This window comes from Trachurus japonicus, chromosome 19, assembly GCF_045865225.1.
Source record: "Trachurus japonicus isolate A0001 chromosome 19, Traja_1.0".
Lineage (NCBI taxonomy): Eukaryota > Metazoa > Chordata > Actinopteri > Carangiformes > Carangidae > Trachurus > Trachurus japonicus.
Window position 1 is genome coordinate 11,042,356 of NC_140925.1, and position 23,471 is coordinate 11,065,826.

At 41.6% G+C, this 23,471-nt stretch overlaps 1 protein-coding gene across 8 annotated transcripts in view; it reads left to right on the plus strand.

Annotated features, from left to right (window-relative positions):
* The first annotated feature begins 443 nt into the window (after nt 1–443).
* sdk2b (sidekick cell adhesion molecule 2b) overlaps nt 444–23,471 on the plus strand; it is a 286,226-nt gene continuing 263,198 nt past the window's right edge. For all 8 annotated transcript variants that reach the window (XM_085762334.1, XM_085762331.1, XM_085762338.1 and 5 more), the window contains exon 1: nt 444–1,513. In XM_085762334.1, the coding sequence (XP_085618460.1) occupies nt 1,426–1,513 (88 nt within the window). In that variant the 5' untranslated portion in view covers nt 444–1,425. The remainder of the gene's footprint in view (nt 1,514–23,471) is intronic.

The window sequence follows — 23,471 nt, forward strand, 5'->3', positions numbered from 1 at the left end:
TGAAGATAAAAGGCTGTGGAGTGTGTCAGTGCTGAAGGTATCAGAATGCGGCATAAATCTAAAACCTTCCTGTGATGGTGCCACAGGGGATCGAAGGTCAATGAGCTCAGACACATTCTAAATCCCTGCAGAAATATCACAACCGGTTCTCCTCAGGCTCCCTGCGCACCCGATTCTCTGCAAAAACACCCCTGGCAAAACAAGCACAACACGTGTTCCTTAAATCATCTCAACAAAGGACTTTATTCATTCCACCTTTTTTGTGTGTGTGTGTGTGAGGTGGAAAGCAATCAAATCCTCTTCTGAAAATCCTGTGCTTTGGCTCTGCTGTCACCCCAGGCTGCGTTTCCGCGCTCGGCCGCGTGGTGGCGACCTGCGCTGCCTGCACATCATCACCAGAGCCTCATGTTTCCTCATAAAGAACCCGGGACTCGTCCTCACCCGACGCACACCGGCAAGCCGGGCTTCTCCTCCGCTGGCAGCCTCCGACCATGACTGTGTGACTGCGTGTGCAAGTTTTCTCTCTCCCTCCCCTCGCCGCCCTCATCCCTCCGCTACTCCGAGCTGCTCAACTTCTTCTCAGAGCTCCTGTCAAACTGAATTGCCGACCTTGACAAGAGCCTGCTGTGGGGAGGAACTTTACTAGGAGGGGAGGAGGAGGAGGAGGAGGAGGTGTGTGTGTGAGTGCGTGTGTATGTGCCAGTGTGCTCCGGATCTGGCGCTCCTCTCCTCTCCTCTCCTCTCTCCTCTTTCCTCTCCGTTTCCAAAAAGGATTCGAGGAAAAAGTCTGCTCGCTCCTCTGGAGGAGGAAACTGGAGCCGCTCGGACAGACAGACAGACAGGGGAGGCTGAAGTTTAAGAAGAACACCGCATCTCAAGGACGCAGGAGGAGTGGATGGAAAAAAGTACGAGGAGCCGCTTTGCCTTCATACAGGTGCAGCGAGAAACCGACTGGATTTGGACTTAACCTGGATTCATTCGGCTGAGTTGCGTTCAGAGGAAACCAACTCGCACTGCTTCAGAGGAAAACACCTTCCTATCTAACGGGGCTCGTGGAACTAGAGAATTTGAATTTGAACAAAATACAGACTCTTGTTTGACCGAATTTCTTCGGTTGCGACCGGGCTGCAGCAGCGGCTCCTTTACCCCCCTCCTCTTTTTTCTTTCTGCGCTCTGAGGTCGGTGCGCTCTGCCCGGCTCCAGCAGCTCCAGCGGCTCCGGTGGCAGCAGGTCCTTCCCTCCTCACTCACACTCATTCACTCCGAGAGAGAGAGAGAAGGAGAGAAAGAGAGAGAGAGAGAGAAACCCGACGGGAGGCAGACAACAGCACAACCGACACCAGCGGAACTCGGGCTGGACACAGGAGCGTCAAAAGCCTCACGGGCTCAGCGGGCACTTGTTGTCCACTCTGCGCGGTTTGGGACCATGTTGGAGGACTCCTGGAGCAGATCGATGTGGCGCGCCACATGGATTTTATATTTCTCCTTACTCATCCACTCCACACAAGCTCAAGGTAAGAGAGAGCGAGAGAGGGGGGAGAGGGGGGTTGGTGTGGGGGGGAGAGGGACCGGCTGGGCACAGCGCCGGTTAGGCCCGGTATCTGTCCCCGCTCTGCTGGATGTTGATGTGGGGAGCGGTTCCGTTACTCCTCCTCCTCCTCTTCACGTTGTCCCTATAATTTGCTTATTAGGGGACACATCACTGGCGTCCCCTTGCTACTGTCATCTCCTTTATTAAACATGTCACTGAGACTTTTCCACGCGCGTTCCTCCACCTGAACTTTATTAAGTTGCTGCTTGACCTCTGTGAGTCCTGCAGCGTGTCTATGGGAGACAGTAGGATATCTCAACTTGTGGCTGCTCCTGCTTTAACGCACTCCACCAGTGTTTTCCCATCCAGCTGTGCCGCCGCTTAGAAGCCGTTTGAACATATGCAATGAACGTGTGATTAGAAGCCCAGCTGTTAAAAATGCAAAGCTGATTAATAAATACCTAATTAATTAATCAGCCCCCCTAACACACCCCACACCACCCTGGAAATTAAGCTACAGCGTTGCAAAACACCAGCAGCAAATAAACAGATAGCGCGCTGATATGCAGCGATTAGCGCCGTGGCGCGTGCACGCGGTGCGTGACCGTGCGTAAAATGTTTCCAATTTAATTGGTTCTCTGTGAATTCCGTGCAGCTCGTTTCTCCCCATGAGCACGAGCCAAGTGTGGCAGTTTTGCAGGGACGGCGGTGACAGCGAGTGTGTGCGTGCGTGCGTGAGTGCATGTGTGCACTGTTGTTCCTATCTAAGAGGGGACATCGGCGTCGTTACACATTCACCAACAGGGGACCAAGCAGCCAACAGGGGACTTTTTTTAGGTCCCCTGTTGGACATGCTTTAAATCAACTTAAAATCATGTGAAAAACCTTCTGGTTAATTTTTTTAACTTTAGCCAAGAGGGGACCTGAGTGTGTGTGTGTGTAAAATACCATATTCAGCAGTGCCCCGGCAGGCTGGAGCAGGGGTTTTAACGACTCATTCACACACGTCGTTTCTTACACTCCTCCATAGTGTGAACGACTTGCAGCCCCGGCAGCCTTTCAGACTGTAGAGAGGCTATCAAACAGGCTCCTTTGTGAACAAACCAGTACCTTGAAACATAATTTGTTATTCTTTGTAACAAAATATAAAGGTTCCGTTTTCATGGATGTCTTAAGTTTAAACTCAACACTGTATTAGGTATAATAGAAATTTTAAAATATTGAAAAAATTGATCACCCATAACAAAATTTTAAATAAAATGGTCATTTAGATCATTTCTGTTGAATTCTGATTAAACATTAAAAATAATTGACCTTGTTATTGTTGCTTGTCCAGTTTTTTTAAGCACAGGGTTTCAATTTTACAATATACATGTGTTCTCAATCTGTATAGGAATTATTAGTTGACTTACATTGCAGAAAAAGGTCCACACTTGGTTTATATGGAATGACAGGGGTCCACTGTTGGTTGATGCATAATGACACACGATCCCACTTAGTTAGCATGGAGTGACATACACACTCCATCATGTATGAATAAGAAAGAAATAAGCAAAAGTGATAGTTTTTAAGAGAAAACTTTCATCAAAACTTAAAACAAACATTTCTAATAAAGTAGCACCAATAATGTTGTAATAATTTTTTTTACTGTAGGGTGTACTACTGCAACACACATTTCTACAGTCTATTCATTTTTTAATAGAGGGTTTTAGGATTTAGGGTAATCTTAATGTACTTGCATCATAAATCTGTATTCATAAGGATGTATTTTATTTACAGAAAACTCAATGGCAACCTATGATGATATATTATGTAGAAGTAAACCATCAAAGAGTAACTGATATTAAAGTATTGGCACGGCAATTTGTTATCTTTGGGGAAAATACAGAGGGTTTGGGAGATCATCAGTTTGTCAGAGATACAAGGGATAATTCATTGAGAGGATTAATCTCACAAAGTCCCTATTTTAAACTATTGCCAGACACATTTCTACAGTCTATTAATTTTTCACTGTACTGGTGTTTTATACTACTTAACTGCATTGTTGTCATGGGAAAATACTTAAACTACTCACAGTTTGACATGGCCTGATGGCTCAGAGCCACAAAAAGTTACTTTTTGGCCACGTACATCTCATATAGATGAAGCTCTGTTGGGGCCACCTATGGTCAGACTTTTACTTTTTAAATGCATGTGATTTCAATTAATTTTAATGTATTTGCGTCATAAATCTGTATAGGAATGATTCGTTGATTTACGTTTTAGAAAAAGGTCCACACTTGGTTTATATGGAATGACAGGGGTCCACTGTTGGTTGGTGCATAATGATACAAGTGCCCACTTAGTTAGCATGGAGTGAAATACACACTCCATCATGTATGAATAAGAAAGAAATAAGCATAAGTGATCATCCGTAAGAGAAATTTTTCATCAAAACTGAACACAAACATTTCTAATAAAGTAGCACCAATGATGTTGTAATTATTTTTAAATGTAGGGTGTACTACTGCAACACACATTTCTACAGTCTATTCATTTTTTAATAGAGGGTTTTAGGATTTAGGGTAATCTTAATGTACTTGCATCATAAATCTGTATTCATAGGGATGTATTTTATTTACTGTTTTATATTACAGAAAACTCAATGGCAACCTATGATGATATATTATGTAGAAATAAACCATCAAAGAGTAACTGATATTCAAGTATTGGCACGGCAATTTGTTATCTTTGGGGAAAATACAGAGGGTTTGGGAGATCATCAGTTTGTCAGAGATAGAAGGGATAATTCATTGAGAGGATTAATCTCACAAAGTCCCTATTTTAAACTATTGCCAGACACATTTCTACAGTCTATTAATTTTTCACTGTACTGGTGTTTTATACTACTTAACAGCATTGGTGTCATGGGAAAATACTTAAACTACTCACAGTTTGACATGGCCTGATGGCTCAGAGCCACAAAAAGTTAGTTTTTGGCCACGTACATCTCATATAGATGAAGCTCTGTTGGGGCCACCTATGGTCAGACTTTTACTTTTTAAATACATGTGATTTCAATTAATTTTAATGTATTTGCGTCATAAATCTGTATAGGAATTATTCGTTGATTTACGTTTTAGAAAAAGGTCCACACTTGGTTTATATGGAATGACAGGGGTCCACTGTTGGTTGGTGCATAATGATACAAGTGCCCACTTAGTTAGCATGGAGTGAAATACACACTCCACACAGACACACAAACACATGCAAACACACATATTTCAACTTAAGTAGCACTGGTAAAGTTGTAATTGTAGTTTTGTTTTTAAACATGGGGTTAGGGTTAGTTACTGTGAAAACTCAATGGCAACCTATCATGATACTTAAGGGAATATTTCAGTTATTGACATTCATGGATCAACAATAAAACATGTATGGGAAAATAAAAGAGGAGCTGGGGGGTCATCAGTTTGTCTGAGATACAAGGGATAATTCTTCTAGAGGATGGATTAACCTCAAAAGCTCAAAAATTTCATTAAAACTTAATACAAACATTTATAATGAAGTAGCAACGGTAATGTTGTGTTTTTTTATGTAGGGTGTACTGTGAAAACTCAATGGCAACCTACGATGATATATTATGTACAAGTAAACCATCAAAGAGGTACTGATATACGACAATTTGATATGGGAAAATACAGAGGGAATGGGGGATCATCAGTTTGTCAGAGATACAAGGGATAATTCATTGAGAGGATCCCTATGTTAAACTATTGCCACACACATTCACACAGTCAAAATGTTTTTAAACTGCCACGACCACGAGAAAGCCATCCATGTGTTGCAGTAATCAGTTCTAGATTGGACTATTGCAATGCACTTTATGTTGGCGTCTCCCAGTCTTCGCTCAGTCGCCTCCAACTTGTCCAAAACGCTGCTGACCGTCTTTTAACTAACACTAATAGACGTGAGCACATTACTCCTGTTCTTAACTCCCTTCACTGGTTCTCTGTCCCTTACAGAATTGATTTTAAACTTTTAATGTTTGTTTTTAAAGCACTTAACGGCCTGGCCCCACTGTATTTATCTGAGCTACTTTATTAGAAATGTTTGTGTTAAGTTTTGATGAAAAATTTCTCTTAAGGATGATCACTTTTGCTTATTTCTTTCTTATTCATACATGATGGAGTGTGCATTTCACTCCACGTACTTACATTCAAAACAGACTGACTGAAACATGGGTACATGCAATATACAGTCACAGAGCATTTTTATGAGCTACCATTCTCTGCCAGAAATGTTGTCTGGGAACAACATCTTACTTAACATGGCACAAGAAATTAGGATTCATCATATTGTCAGAGATACAAGAGATAAGGCATTGTGTGGATGGAATAACCCCAAATAGCTCAATGTTGAACTGCTGCAACACAACTAAAAAAAGTTAACAGTGGTGTGGACTGTGTCTGAGGAATATAGTTCTTGCTGTGTCCTAATTGTCCTTTACAAGGCTTTGTAAGGCTTTGCATGTGTTTTTATATTTATGCGTTCCTTTGTTTCCCTTGATTTTCTAAATACCTTTTAATGAGTAGTTTAACAGGGGGGTTTTTGGGGTTATTCCGTCCACACACTGACATATTCCCTGTATCCATGACAATCTGATGAATCCTAATTTCTTATTCCAAGTTAATTGTTGTTCTCAGACAGCATTACTACTAGCAGACAACAGTGGCTCATATAAAGGCCCTGTCACAGAATATTATAACAGGTAATTACACACCTTCACAAAACTCATCAAAGAACTGACAATTCTTTAGACAAAATGGAATATTGCTGGTACACCCACTCTTTACAGTTGCCACAGAAGTTGAGTCACCAAAGGCCATAGGTGCGTATGTAGCACATGGCCAACCTAAGACCTGGGACGGTCTGATTTGGATATAAGATATTGGCTGAAAGAAGGTAGAAACTCTGAAGCCCAACCTGAAAATACCTAACGACCATCGTCAGCTACGACAAACCATCCCCCACACTGCCCACACTCAAGGACTGACACAGGTCATCTGGCACTCACTCCGCTCTCACTCCATTCACTCACTTCTCAGATCCCAGTTCAACAACTCTACCTTAAAGTTAGGATCTGTGAAATACATGAGTGCTGTTGACTTAACTACTTCAATGTAGAGGAATGTTTTGTGCCCACATAGACTGAAACCCCATTAAAAATGTTCAACTCTACTTAGAAAACTGTGTGTAAATGTAATGAAGTCGCATTGCTTACTTCAACATGCACAAGGTTATACCTAGATAATAAGGAATATACACACTTGTGTTTAGCTGGGTACTGAAACGAAAGAAAATCATTAGGAAACAACCAAAATAGATAACAAATGAATTACTTAAAAATATAAATAAATTAGATAACGTTTTACCATCTTCTGAACACAATTAATTGAATTTGTTTATAATCCACTTCAGATGCTATGAATAAGGTAATATGGGATTGTTGAATGTACAATCCACACATCCTGAAAGCAACCAGATCCATTTCTGCTGAGCACCAGTGTGAACTGAATACAGCTTTTATTGTGTACTTCCCACTTAATGTAAACTCTCTGATCCTGTGCCAATCCTGTACCTTTTGACAACTTTAAATTAGGTTTCAATTTATACACCAATTTCATCTATAGATGTGTATGACTATGTGATACAGTGTGTAATATACTAGTGTGTAAAAAAAACACAAATTTAGTTTTAGTTTTCATTTTTGTTGTGGACCAAAAATATTCAGACAGGTATACATGAACTCCAGTAGAGCTAATGGTTTGGTAAGTAAAAATGTGTGTTGCAGTAGTTCAACAGTGGGTATTTTGGAGTTATTCCATCCACTATAGCTGATTTATCCCCTGTATCTCTGGAAATCTGATTATACCTAATTTCAGACAACATTTCTACTGGCACACAATGGTAGACCATATAAAGGCTGACAAAATATTATACTGATCACAAGGCATCACACACCTTTACAAAACTCATCAAAGACTTGACAGGGTGGATTATTGCTGGGACAACCACTCTTTACAGTTGCCACAGAAGTCCATAGGTGTGTAGCACATGACCAACCTAGGACTGGGGAATTCCATTGTCTGTTAGTCTGATTTGGATATAAGATCTTGGCTGAAGGATGTTAGTCTTTTCCAGGTTGCCCTTCAGAGTTGCTAACGACCATCGTCAGCTACAAGAAACCATCCCCCACACTGCTGACAGTCAAGGACTGACACAAGTCGTCTGGCACAGATTTAAAGCCCTCACTCACTTCTCAGAAGCCAGTTCCACATTTAGAGTGGAGAGTGGAGGTAAGCCTACCACACACATAAAGATAATCGGGCTGATTTTGCCCCGATTTTCCCCCTTCCGACCAAAGACAAAAATCAGCCGATTATCCTAAAGTCTTAAGATTATTTTATGAGATTCTCTTGTAGTGTGTGGTATGTTAAGAGTCAAAATTCTCATAACAATTGCCTCGGAAAACGTTCGGCGCCGATAATCGTAAATATTAAACATGTTCAATATTTCCGAATCAAAAGTCATCTTGCGTGTGGAAAGCCGGTGTTGTGCTGAGAAGTGCCTGCTTGCCAAGCTCTGCATGCTGCTCGCGGCAAGCCACTTCTCGACACAACACCGGCAATCCCACAGAGAGCCACGGTGCAGCCCTGGCAATACATGAGGTTCACACAGACATTCACGCATACACGGGAGATTTCCTGGTGGCCGATAGCAAAGACGGTAGCGATCATAGCCAGCAACAGCCGGCAATAGAGCAACCATGTTTAAACGATCATGTGACCGCCGCTCACAGCCACTTTACTGCTCGGCGTCTGAAGCCACAGACACACAGACACACACAGATGGTATCGTTGTAAAGGCTGAAGTGTCCCGCTTTCATTTTTAAAAAATGACATCGCTCTCATTGTCCATTCCGGAAATAGACCGAAAGAGTAGCTACAACAATACTGATCTCTTTCTGAGTTTTCTGACCGGAGGGTCAAGATTCTGAAAAATCTTAATGTGTGTGGTGCGCTGTGTTTGGAATATCACAGCACACCACACACAATACGATCAAAACTGTTCAATCACAGATTTTTTATCTTCATGTGTGGGGTCTTTCACAGATAAAAAAATTGGTTGAAATTTAGAGAATCTTTATGTGTGTACCAGGTTTTAGGATCTGTGAAATACATGAGTATTGATGACTTCACTACTTCAATGTAGAGGAATGCTTTTGTGTCCACATCATAGACTGAAGTCTATGGGTGGGAATTGAGAACCGGTTCCTCTTCAGAACTGGTTCCCACTTGATCATTTCCTTGGGATTGTGTGCGTGCATGCTTAATAATTCCGCTAATCAATTTTGCTTTTTCCTTTGCAAATGTGCATGTTTCTAACCCAAACAACACATGCTGTATTCGGGTCAGAACGAAGGCAAACACGGCGTCGAGACAGAAGCGCTCTAAAGTGTTGGGGTAGATGTGATGTGACAAAAAATATTCAGATTTATAAAACACTGCATACACACACTTGCAAGTAAAGTGCCTACAAGGCACATACATACTGTAGATATTAAGGAATACACACTTGTGTTTAGCTGGGTACTAAAACATCAAAAAATCATTAGGAAGCAACCCAAATGTGTAACAAATTAATCACTGAATCAGATTGCCATTCTACTATTTGTCAAAATAAATTAGATTAGAATTAGATTTATTGTGTACCTCCCACTTAACTCATTGAGTGCCATTGACGTACATATACGTCAAGCGCAGTTTTCTGCGGCTGGTAAATGGGGACGCTGTCGCCTACACTGTGAGTAATTTTGGGGATTCTGGGATGTGTAGAACGAATGAGACTGTAGATCAGAGCAAGAAGTGAAGAAGAAGGAGAAGACGAGTGCGATCGCTACGGAGATAAAAAAAAGTTGGAAAAGTTTCTATTTCTAGAGAAAAACGACGGGCAGAGCCTGGAACAAGTGTAACTTGGAGCTGTGATGAAAAATTTCTCTTACGGATGATGACTTTTGCTTATTTCTTTCTTATTCATACATGATGGAGTGTGTATTTCACTTCATGCTAACTAAGTGGGCACTTGTATCATTATGCACCAACCAACAGTGGACCCCTGTCATTCCATATAAACCAAGTGTGGACCTTTTTTTTCTGCAATGCAAAACAATAAGTAAAATGCATCCCTATTAATATAGATTTAGAATGCAAGTACATTAAAATTGATTGAAACCATGTGCTGTTAAAAAGGAGAGGAGTGACAATAGGTGGCCACCACAGAGCTTCATCTATATGGGACATTAGGTGACTACAGAATAACACTTTGTGGCTCTGGGCCATCAGACCATGTTGAATCCTGAGTTTAGTTATTTAAAGTAGTTTTCCCATGACAACAATGCAGTCAAGGAGTATGAAACTTCATTAAGTCAAAAACTTGACAGACTGTAGAAAGGTGTGTTGCAGTGGTATATCATATTACTTAGTGAGGTTAATCCATCCTCTAGAAGAATTATCCCTTGTATCTCAGACAAACTGATGACCACCCAGCGCCTCCTTTATTTTCCCATACATGTTTTATTGTTGAGCCATAAATGTCAATAACTGAAATATTCACTTAAGTATCTTGATAGGTTGCCATTGAATTTTCACAGTACATCCCATGTTTTAAAAAAACTACAATGAAAACTTTACCAGTGCTACTTTAGTTTAAATATGTGTGTTTGCATGTGTTTGTGCGTGTGTGTTGTGTGTATTAATAGTTACAAATGTTTGTATTAAATTTAGATTAAAAATGTATCTTAAAACTTAGCAATTTCTCTCATTTCTGCTTATCCACCCATGCTGGAGTGTGTATGTCGCTCCGTGCTATCTCAGTGGGAGCTTGTGTCATTATGCCCCAACCAACAGTGGACCCCTGTCATTCCATATAAACCAAGTGTGGACCTTTTTCTGTAATGTAAAACAGTAAATAAAATACATCCTCATAAATACAGATTCATGATGCAAGTACATTAAATGTGACCTAAAACCCTGAGTTTTAATTTAAATATTTTTCCTATAACAACAATGCAGTCAAGGAGTATAAAACTCTTGTAGGGGAAAAATTAATAGACTGTAGAAATGTGTGTTGCAGTAGTACACCCTACATTTAAAAATAATTACAACATTATTGGTGCTACTTTATTAGAAATGTTTGTGTTCAGTTTTGATGAAAAATTTCTCTTACGGATGATCACTTTTGCTTATTTCGTTCTTATTCATACATGATGGAGTGTGTATTTCACTCCATGCTAACTAAGTGGGCACTTGTATCATTATGCACCAACCAACAGTGGACCCCTGTCATTCCATATAAACCAAGTGTGGACCTTTTTCTGTAATGTAAAACAGTAAATAAAATACATCCTCATAAATACAGATTCATGATGGAAGTACATTAAATGTGACCTAAAACCCTGAGTTTTAATTCAAATATTTTTCCTATAACAACAATGCAGTCAAGGAATATAAAACTCTTGTAGGGGAAAAATTAATAGACTGTAGATATGTGTGTTGCAGTAGTACACTCAACATTTAAAAATAATTACAACATTATTGGTGCTACTTTATTAGAAATGTTTGTGTTAAGTTTTGATGAAAAATTTCTCTTACGGATGATCACTTTTGCTTATTTCTTTCTTATTCATACATGATGGAGTGTGTATTTCACTTCATGCTAACTAAGTGGGCACTTGTATCATTATGCACCAACCAACAGTGGACCCCTGTCATTCCATATAAACCAAGTGTGGACCTTTTTCTGTAATGTAAAACAGTAAATAAAATACATCCTCATAAATACAGATTCATTATGGATGAGTAAAGACAGACAAGCAAATTATCTTTGTTAAGAAAAAAAGAATTCATTCATTAAAGCTGGTTTTAAGTAAATGTTGTTGCTTATACTGCAGAACTTGATATTAGTGCATGCAGCCATGTTACTTCTGAATTGCATGCAATTCAATAAAAAAATATTTACTCTCAAATGTGGCCATGATTATATAAATATATACATATATATATATATATATATACATATATATATATACATATATATATATACAAATTATATATATATATATATATATATATATATATATATATATATATATATATATATATATATATATATATATATATATATATATATATATATACATATATATATATATATATATATATATATATATATATATATATATATATATATAATTTGTATTACAGAGACTTTAAAATAAGTAATGATAACTCTCAAGTTATATTATTCATTCTTGAAAGAAACTGAGAAAGTCATTGTTGTAAACAAAGACTCATTAGGTGAATGGGTCGTTAGGTGAATGAATGGGTGCAGACAGCTCCACTGCAGTATGTGGAGGTCCACTCTTTGATAGGTAAATGTCGCTCAGAGATCCAAGTCCCCTCTTGGCAATTTCTTTAAAAATAATTAAAAGTCACATTTTCAGTAATATTATGGTAAAACACCTTAAAAGTCAATTTTATATTCCATTTTTGGTTTTTCAAAATAAGCAGAAACATAAGACCCCTCTTGGCAGCTTGGGATGACAGGTCCCCTGTTACCCCTATTGGTGTGTATGTGTGTGTTTGTGTGTGTGTGTGTGTGTGTTTTTCATGAGTAAGTTGCCGGAGCTGGAGGAACGCCTCAAATTCTCAGCGCAATAATCCCTCTAGATCCCAGTAATATTCCTGAGGAGACCGAGGAGAGCGTCTCTGGTGCGCGGCAGAGTCTCCTCCGACCTCAGGCCCTCTTCCTTCCTTTTTATTTATTTGTATTTCTTACCCAGCCTCCAGATCCCTGGAGGTTGTTAGTTTTTCTGTGTGTGTGGTATTTACTCAACAGTTTCTCCATAAATGATGTAATCACTTAATGACAGTTTGTTTTTGCAAGAGAGAAAAAGCCAAAGCTGCTGTGGGAAGCCGACGTCTTCCGAGGACATGTGGTCGATGGAGATCAAGTGCATCACTTGTCACTTTGATTCCGACATTTCTTACTATACATTTAGAGCAGAGCGGGGTCCTCCCAGCGGTCCTCGGCCAAGCAGCACTTAATTGCTGCTTCTATTGAAGTAAGGCAATAGGAAGTAAGTGAAGAATGATGATCTTAATTGAAGGTTGCCCTCTCCTCTCTGCAGCCTCCAAGCCTTTATCATGCAGGGGGGTGCAAACTAAGTGAGTCTTTGACATTTGGAAGCTGGAAAAGCTCTAAATTAGGCGTATCTGCAGTGCATCCACATGCATGATGACATGTGTGGTAAATAGAAAAAAAAAAGCCTCTCCTCCTGCTTTGCTTCCTCTGCTGTGCCCATTCCACACAGGTAATTGGGATTCAGGTGTTGCTGCCACAGTAAGGAGGGAGTATTACCACTCACGATAGACTCTAAGCCCGTGGTGGTGCTCACTCAATAATACAATGTAGAGGTGATGAAAAAAACAAACAAGGCAGATATCCATCATTCATGAGGGCATATCCCGGTGCCTGACATTTACAGGAGATTGATAACTCGAGTGTCCTGGGGATTAAGAATCCTGACATTGTCGCTTCCAGTCTTTAACTGGACCCCCCCCCCCCCCCTCCTGTCTGGGTATGAATCTAGAAGCCTGGTCCCATGCAGTTCCTCCTTCATGCCTATTTATCCAACCAAGTTAAATACTGTAGGAAGACATCATTTGCAGCAGTGGCCTGGGGAGAAAGCTTTGCCCGTTTTTATTTTTTGGTAGGGGGTGTGTGCATGGGCGCATGAAGCAATATGCATGCATGCGACAGGGTGGATGTTGGGGTGGGGGAGAAAGGGGGACCGGCTGCACGTCGCTGCTACTGTATACTCTCTCCCTCTGCTCAGTCCATCCAGCGGTGGCCGTCAGATTTCATTACGCAGTCGCTCCTGGGTCAGAAAATGTAGGATTTAATTGGACTCTCTTCAGACCGTTCGGAGTGCAGCTCGTTGAAAGTGACCCCAGTGTGGGCTGCTCTCTTTCCATCGGATGATTAAAGAACATGATGAGGCGAGTAGCATGCCTCTGGATGGACATGTCAGCCACTGCTTGCCACATTTTAATGACCAGTCTACTGAAACTGCTTTTTAACGACAGGAGAACGGCCTTCATCACACCAAAGTGCTATGAAGTCTCGCTTTAGGGCTTGCTAAGCCGAGAGGGTATTTTGTATATTGTCATTCATCATTTTGCTCAGCATGGGGAAAAAAGATAAACTTTCAATGTTAATACAGCCACTTTTTATTTCAACAAAATTCACACTTGATCTGCCAGTGGGTTTTGATGTTCTTACCTAAAACGGCAAAGTATTCAGCATTTCAAACAAAAGCCTCCAGGCCAAGTAGCACGTATGTACTCAATAATATTTGGATAGCTCGTATACATCTCGGCTCGTCTGTGAATCATATGAAAAAAAAGAAAAAAAGAAAAGTGGTCATATCCCCCCAGCTCGCCCTGGTTATTTTGTTTAAAGTGACAGTTATAGGAGCTGTCTGGCCTGTCCCACTGTTCACTTCCATTCATTTACTGAGGTCATGCCGAGACAATGCAGGGCCTGCCTGCTGGTTTTGTCATTTCCAACACGTCTATTTTGGAGCTCGGAGCAGCAGGGGGCGGGGGGGAGGACTCCACTGGAATGTCATGTTTGGCATACATACTTCTACATCACTCAGTGTCTGCAGATTAGCCTGACTGGCTGCAGCTCAACTTGGGGAGCTTTAGACGAAGTTGAGGACTTCATTCTGTCACAGGCGTGGCGCTCAGATTAACATCCGTAAAGACGGGTATGACAGAGTTTGTTGGGACACTGCTGGTGTAGGAATCAGTCTTGAGAGGACGCAAGGCGAGGCTCGTTTTAAGAGTCTGACTGCCTCAGACGGAGGTGGAATTGGATGCATCCATACGACAGACGATGAAATCATAGATGTCCAGTAGAAATAACATTAGACTGCAGGGCTTTCTTCTTTTATTCCCTTCATGTGTTTCCTCTCCTCATCTGACTGGTTAGACACTTCTATACCATTAAGATGTTGTTTGCGTGCATACATACATGTATTCTACGTGAAACCTTGAGAAGGCAATCCTATGGCGGTAGAACACAGACAGCAGAATCTGAATTTAGATGAAGGGGGCATCAAGATAACTGCGATATTGATCTTTTCTTTTCTTTTATTCTCATCCTTTAAAGCCACATTTGGTCTCTGATATGAGTCACTCTGTTATTAGGCAGCAAGCACAAGTGTTCTTTTTAGGATCATTGTAAATTGACATAGGATTTGGGCAGAGCTGGAGTTGAAGTATAAGCCACAGAAGAAAAGCTGATCGAGACCGGAGTGTGAGTGACTTGTGGAAACAGTGGGGTTGAGAGAATACGTCCAGACTACAAATGTCCTGATTTGTCACTCATCTTAATTGACAGACAGGGGGATCTCAGTTTCCTTGTAGCAGCTGTGCTCTGTGAAACGATTTGCAAAAAAAAAAGAAAGAAACGAATCGGAGGCTGTTCGAGATCCCTGCAGCCAGCACTTTGGTAAAAGGTCACAACATATCGCTTTTACATTCAGGGCTGGTGAGAAAACTCATGGTCAAAGTCCAGTGATAGATTTCTCAGAGGGATGTCTGGAGTTACACTGTGGTATGTTCAATAAAACAAAACTTCCCACCCAAGGTCTGTTGTAGTGGCACATCCGGGAGTGAATTGTAAGTCAAAGACCTTTTTTGTGTTTCCTCTCTGGAAAGCACTTCTAGATCTCCACAGTGTCTCCCTGTTTTTATTGATCTGGGCCCTGTTTCCCGATACCGGTCAATTGAAGAGGTCGAGTGTTTTTTTCAAGTGGGACTTTGTCTGTGTTCCTACATATCTATATGTATGATCAGAAAAAGAAAATTTAAGTTGGAGTGTGATGAGGCTCGCCTGGTGGAGCACATGGGCCACTAAGGTTCAGTCTTTACTGCAGCAGCTTTAGGTTTGACTCTGACCTCTGGCTCCTTGGTGCCTGTCACCCCAACCCCCCCTTTCTCTCCAACTTTTCAGTTATTCTCACTGTCTTTATCAGATTAAAAATGAAAACCTATAAAAAGTTTGCCACAGTCTTATACTGTTTAATGGGAGTTATGGGTTAGGTTTGTTACTAATGAAGCTACAGTCTTCACTACATATCACGATGATGATCAAAATACCATTCCACAGAATTCACAGTAAGCATTACTCAGTGGTGTGTTTTCACCAGTTTTAATTAGATACACAATATACCTGCACTTGAACGACTCATTCCTTGTAAATGCCCTTGAACATATATTATAGTATATATTTATACATATTCTCTATTTAGTGCAGCTGTGGCCAAAGGTGAACCCTCAGGGTGATTGGAAGGAATCTACCCCCCCCCCCCCCACCCCCACCCCCACCCCCACCCCTCCGACACACACACACACACCAGTGGATTTCTTACCCACTAATGGCCATAAACAGCTCAGCACTTTTCACACTCCTTCTCCTTGATATAGAGACCTGCCTCCCACAACACTGTAACAGAAATGTACTGTATACTCATTATTGTCAATACACCACTTATTACTGTAGGTAGACTCTATTATTATTCTGACAGCCATGTTAAAAGCCGCCCCCTGAAAAAAAAAAAAACCTTGGTAAGAACTTCACGTGTGCATTACTCATTCTAAATAAGGTCCTTATTTTTTTTTATATAAAAGGCTCTTTTGTTTATTATTAACACGAATAACTGTGACTAAAAGAAGCTGCGTCTTGAGAGCTTCAGCCACTTCAGTTGGAGTTGTGTCCTCATTTTAACCGTGTGAAGAGACTCGCTCATGTGGAGCCATGTAAAGTGTATGAAGAAGGAAGTATAGGGATGCGTGAATATGTGTCAAGCATCTTTGTCTGGAGCGTTGTCGAGGTTTAATCTACTCCGCAGCATCCTGCCAAAGTCGGCCTGATTCTCCTGCATTTATTATGCAGCCTGACATCATCCAAGTCCTTTGATTATACTCGTAATCCCCCGTATTTAAAGGTACCAAAAAGACACCTTGTTGGAAAGCCTGTAATGCTGCTCTTCCTGATCTGCAAGCGTAAACAGGCAAACACACAAACTTCACTTTGATGATTTCTTCCATGAGTGGTCTTGGCAGCGGGACTCATGGCTCTGACCCTGGTGCCAGAGCGTGAAAGTAAGTGAGCCTGATGTAAGCCCTGTGTTGAAAAAACCGCTGGCTGAACATTGTATTTCCAGTGGGTATCATAAACCGCTGTGCAGTTTGTTGGCGTCTCAGAAGCCGTCAAATTCATGGATGTCTTACTAGACTGAATCAACATGACCCCCACCTGTGCAGCCCCCTTGTGTATTTCATAAATGTTGTGCTAATTTCAGCCTGTGTCTGCGTGCCACACTTAGGAGTTAGCGGTGCATGCTAACACCCTGCCGATATTGGTAGCTGCCTGTTTAATGCACCAACAGGGGGATTATACTCTCGTTAGAAACTAACATGCTTTCACATCATGCACAACATCATGCATTGATACAGATAAACATGAAAGGCTCAAACACTCACTTTAATTTGGCCTCAGGCTGCCGTTTGAGGATACAACAAGCTTTTTTCGGAGACTTTGGATTTTTTTTTTTTCCATTTGATCTGAAACTCCAAAAAACCCACTCTGGCTTTAATACTTTAATGCAGCAGGCGAAGATAAGGTCAGCCTAACTCGGGGCAAGATGACATAAAAATGGTGCCACCAGCAATGGCTTGCTCCTCTGAGGGTGCTTCTTAGGTGACAATGGCGCGGCATAATCAATGCCATTTTCACAGCTATCTATTCAGTGACTGCATATTCCGGATCCAAAATTCCCTCATTGGCATGCCAGCCACTTATCTTTTTTTTTTCTCTCTCTCTCATCTCGCGGAATACATTTGAAGAAGTTTAATCCTAAAATTTCAGCCAGTCCTGCTCTTTGAAATGCCAGTTATGTAACGCCAAAAGATGACTATTGGATTGAAAAGGGAGCGCGAGAGAGAGAAAAGATTTAGGATTGTACAATTTCATTTCTCTTCTGAGCGTCATGCAGCACAGACGGTTTGACCAGAACAAGCACTGCTTGGTTGAGGAGAAGATGTAGCAGCCTTATTCACAAATAGTCTCTTTAAGCCTCTGTCATCTTGCCCGCTGTCTGGAACATGGCACAAAGGAGTCTGGTTAGCATTTGCCAGGCCCGTCTTATTTGTCTTTGCATGTTTAATGGTTAATTTGGGTTCTGTCCACGCTTGCTGGGTGGACTGGGAAAAGCGGACACTCATGCCTGCTGGGAATTGCCACTATGCACTGACACACACGAGGACCGGCGGGACTGTACACAATTGGAGTTCTTGTCAATAAAAACAGAGGGTCCACTTGTCTCCCTCTAGGCTTCAGTAGTGACGGGCTGATTATCATTGTTCAGTTATATATCCCCCATTCCTAATTGGAGCTCCGACTGAAGTGGATTACTCCTATTGTTGACTCTTTTTTTCCCCCTCTGACATAGTTTTAAACAATTCCTTTGATCACTCTTCTATGGACGAGGGCAGGCTAGATTACTTGCTCCGGAATTATTGCTCCATCTGCAGCTCAGTCTATTTTGTGTTTAGGAGAGAAGCTCTTTATGTGCAGAAGGTCGTGCATTTATGGAGGTGGTTTAAAGAATGTATTTATAAAAGCAAAGCCTGCTTGTATGTGCACCTTTTATTTACAGGTGGTAGTATTTATTGTTTGATGTACAGTAAGGAGAACACTGATAGCTTACATGTGTATTGTGCTCGGCTTTTCAGTGAGAGCACAGCGGCGTATTTTCTTTTGAAGCCGCTGCTCCTTTCAATCTGCTCTGTGTGAGTCGTTACAATAAAGCTCTGGCCCCGAACAAGGTTTTTTTTGTGCTGAGAATGGATTGAAGGATTTACAGCAGGGCCATTTCACCTTGTTTTAATATCGCCGTGGTGAAAGCATATCCCGTGTTTCCATATTTGCTGAGCCAAGCCAACCTACGGCTCTGCACTCTTCGCAACCTTCCAAATTAGCATCTGGAGGCCTTCTGCACTTTTACACCACACCAGTGGCTGATAGTGAGCTTGATCTGCTCCAGCACAAGTCCTTCAATATATATATGGAGGTTCAGCTGTGATTATGGACTTGAACTGCTCTAGCGCTCTTTAAGAGGTCCATTATGCATGCGGGGGCGACAGGCAGGAGGAGAGCCACAGTCGCGGCTTGTTTACCAGCATCACCGCTGTCTGGCGAGATGGAAATGAGCGTGGACCTTAGAGTGACACTAGCTTCAGGAGGGCCCCCCAAAACTCCACTCACTCATGCGGATCCTTGTGTGTTTATAATAGAAAAGCACTCAGATTGGCTGGGGGCTTGGGAAACCACCTCTGAACTCTGTAATTGCCTTTCCCTGAGGGTGGTGTTTTGTATGTGAGTGTGTGTGTGTTTCTGCAGGTGAACTGTGAATTTGTGTGCATACATGTGGGTGTATGTGCTCCGCGTACAAGTGGTGGTGGACAGTCTGAGGCCACAGGGCAGAACGCAGTCCTTCAGCTATTGCCACATACGAGGAGCTGGAGCCCCCTGAGGCTGTAATGACTCCCCCCATACAGTGCTGGATGGACAAAAGCATGGAGGGGAGAAAAAAAACAAACTGCAGCCCCAATTCATGGAATTCACGAAAGGGCATTTAATGGAAAATGCCCAGAGCCATATATTTTGTGAATGAAAATGGATTCAGCCTAAAGTGCCCCATGCTTTTCTGCATACTCTGGAGCCACTGGCATGATTCTCTCTTGAAGAAGCCAGATGACAAGCAGATCAATTTAATGGCCTAGATAGGGACGGTAGAAGCCCTGATCGATTCTGACAATCACGCCATCTTTAACAGACATCTCATCAAAGGCCCATTCCCGTTTTCGCCATCCCATTACCCATCTATCCAGCACTTGGATCCGCTGCCTATTTACCCATCCCATGCAGGAATAATGGGGCCTTCACCCCCAGTTGGATTAATCAGCCATAACCATATGCTACCGTGTGCAATTACGCTGCAATTCTGACCAAGGGAAACAGCTGTTGCCATTTGAAAGGGTGGAATAAGATTGTAATTGCCTTAACTTTGATTTGTGGGGTGCTTTGATTTGATGAGAGAACACATTTTTATGCTTTACATAATAATAACATGGAATGAAGGGATCTATTAAAACATGGGAATTTTTCCGCTCCCAGCTTCCAGATGCATTCGGAGGATAACCTTGCTGTTATGAGCTATTACTCGCACATTATAGAAGGAATGAGTATGTTTATTCATTTGGGTTTTAATAGGCTTTCTATTTTCGGAGGCTATGTTTTAGATTCAAACGTCTAATGACATTTGAGTATATTTATGCATGGCGGCGCCTTAGTATTTCGATACAGGAAGCTGTCTCTCTAATCCCCCAGGTAAGGCAGTCGCATCAAAAGTGACTGTCTGGCACTACAGCATCCTATACCTGCACTATCCTCTACCTATTTTTTTATTTTTATCTGCCACCCTTCATGTTTACACATTCTTTATCCGGTGACTGCATTTGGTGACAGAGCCTACCTGCTGTCCAAGGCAGAGTGATGCGATGCAAGAATCCTAAAATTATACTCAACGGGACATTTCTTGTCCCAAATTGTCACGTTGACTAACTGCAGCTAATGTCAGATGAGCAGCACTGATATGTGGGATTATTCCAGTTGGAGACCGACTGTAGAAATGGAAAAATACCAGAAGGACTTATCTCAGGTGTGCCAACTTCAAATGCATCTTGTTTCCAGCGACAGCAAAATCAGACCAAGATGCATCTGGTAACATCTTGTTGAGGGGCAACTGCTGATTTTTTCTTTTTTTCCCTCAAATCTCCAATTTTTCTTTGATATGGGAAATACAAATTCAGACTTAAAAAAGTCAGAAGTGAAATAAACCACAGTTCTTCCAATGGCCACTTGAGGGATATTATCTTGTGCCTTTTTTTTCCTACTGTGCAATTCATTGGGAAGTCAGCTTCAAAGCAGCTTCAAAACCACTCTTGAGAACCCTATGGGTGACATCCCTCAGGCGTTGTCACTATTTATCTACATTCTTTGAGTCTTGCACTCGAGGATGAGATGGCATCGTTGGCTGATGAGTGTGTTCAACAGCTAAATGGCAGCTAGATTGAAGGTTTAGACGGTGGGGTTTGAACTTGATGGCCAAAGTGCAAGCCCACTCAAAAAAATTAAATGAATGTATGACACTTAAGGTACATAGAGGATGTCAGCCATAATAGAGGCCGTGGAAGAGAATTCAGTGCAGATCTCCCTATTTTCCAGCCCCATTTCTCCACTTGTCAGCAGTGAAGACGGCATATGAATTTTTCATATGACTGACAATTACGGCTTTTCTTCTTCCCAAGCTTTTAAAAGAAGGACACTGTAAATGATGCATACCTTTCTCTCGCCTGTGAGGTATTTTTTTTTTTTTTTGTGCATGCAATTAGCCAAAGAATGCACCTAGCTCTGATTGAGAGCTGTCCAGTGGGAGAATGCAATGATGACACGACTTCTCCTTGAATTACCGTCGCAGGGCCAATACATTCTCCTTCTCTTACACCGCTATAAATGACTGCTTCCTGGCATTGCTTTGAAAAGTGTACTCATTTAAATTTCTGAAACATGTTCTTATTTTTCTTTTTGTTTGTCCTCCTTTGATGCTTTGAGGGACCGGTCTCGAGAGATTTAAGGAATGGTTCGTTCAACAAAAAACATCTGACATCTCATCAAAAAAAAAAGAAAGAAAGAAGAAAAGTTCTTTGGTATTTACACATTGATCACGGATGCGTATGATATTGCTTTTGAAGAGTTCCTTTTGACTCCTGCCAAACAACATGTAAACACCATGCATTGTTCAAATGATGTTTTATTAAGCAGATGGATTTCACAATCATCTTCGTGAGGAGGGAGAGCGGCACTCAGACAGAGAGGGAGGGAGGGAGGGAGGGAGTAAGGCAGAAAGAAAAGGAGGAAGGTGATAGCGGCATCAGCCCAGTTCACCGGGGGCCAATCGATGGCCTCACTTGGAACTTTTGCAAGCGTTTAGTATTTTATCTCTTCGGTGACAAGCCTCCAATCTCCATCACCTCATCCCGCTCCCGCATTGCTGGTACTGCTCAGACACTTAGGCTTTATCACCTGCTAATTGAAATGCCTATTTTATCTATGACTCTGAGAAGGTGGAAGAACCTTTCCACTCTGCCGTTTTCTTACAGCTCCCCTTTTACACTTTACACCTGACCAGTTTCAAAAATGTACATTTGTTAGATTAACATCTCAGTTATCTTTTGCCTGGATGCACTTCACGCATGACCGAGCCACTTAACACCCCGGACAGTCGACTTTAATGCCTGGGCGGGTGTGGATAACACAATGATAATGGGAAGCGACTGAGTGAGATGGATGTTTGGATGTTGGGCTTTGACCTGCAGCTTTACTTGCACTTGACCTCAACTTGGTCATTTTGAGGTTATAGTCACACTAGCAGCTAGCATACACACATGGATGCTCACAAAAAAAAAAACATCCATGTCCCCTTTATTGTGATTGCATTAGTCACACAGAGATGATCATTCTCGGAGTTGAGCCGGAACAGGCAGGAAGTGGCCCATCCATCTTGATTTGTCAATAGGTACAATTTTAATTACACCTGAGTGCTGTCAGCCTGCCAAGCTGGGCGGGGAGTATTGATTCACTCTGGCTAATTGATTAATTGCTGTGTTCAAGGGGGTAGTTTTCCCTTCGCTCACCCACACCATCTCTTATTTTGTCATACTTTTTTTATATTCTCTTTTCATTTTCTCATGGATTGTGTTTACCGAGCATTAAGAGCTCACCTGCGGGGAGAGCAGTGTGGCGTGGAGTAAGTGGGGTGCTTGTAAAGATGTCCCACTATATTTTACTCTCATAGGAGAGTGGCATATTAAGGAGAGGAGGATTGTTACTGTAGAGCAATAGGTAACGATTGAGTACAGGGCAGGCGGTGCAGTACATCACGGCAGCCATTATGTGACAGTTAAAGGGGGGCGAGAGATTTGGAGGCACAGCTGCCAGAGACCATTTACTCAAAACCGTAGCTTGAATTTGTGTGGCTGTTTTTCAGAAGCGCTCAGCTGTCCGGTGACTCCTACTTTCTCTCTCTCTCTTTTTTTTTTAAACACCATTTTAGAAGACAATATACATCAGTGATCAAAGAAGTGTGGACAGCCCGCTGGATTGGCTAGCACCACTGCCTTCTCTAAATCTTCCTTGCTTCCTGGCAGAAGTCTTTAAACCTCTCATAAAATGACAGAACTCTGGAGCTGCTGTGTATCACAGCCAACCAGACTGCCGACCTCCCCGGCTTGAGTCTACATGAAATGGACCCACTTAAAAGGCTAATTTTACCATTGTCAGTCATTAAATCCTCCGAGAATTGGTAGAGGTTTATAAACAAATATCGGTTTAATGTTGTTTGACAATTCAGTTTGGATTCCTGTCGGAGTTTAAATACTGTATCACTTTGTTTTGGAATAGATGATGTGATACTTTTGGTTAATTAAGCTAAAAAAAAAATTAAAAAAAACTTGTTGGTTTTGAAACTTTTGCAAAGCAAACTCTCCAGAGACTTCACTTAGTGACTGCTATTTTAACTCTGTCTCTCTCAGTCATGTTGTAAATTCCAGCTTGGTCTTTTAAATATTTACACTCAGTGTGTGGGCTATGTTTAAATGAAGGAGGTTAATGAGTGTTTCGACAGTGTTTGTTTCTTGCGGTCGACG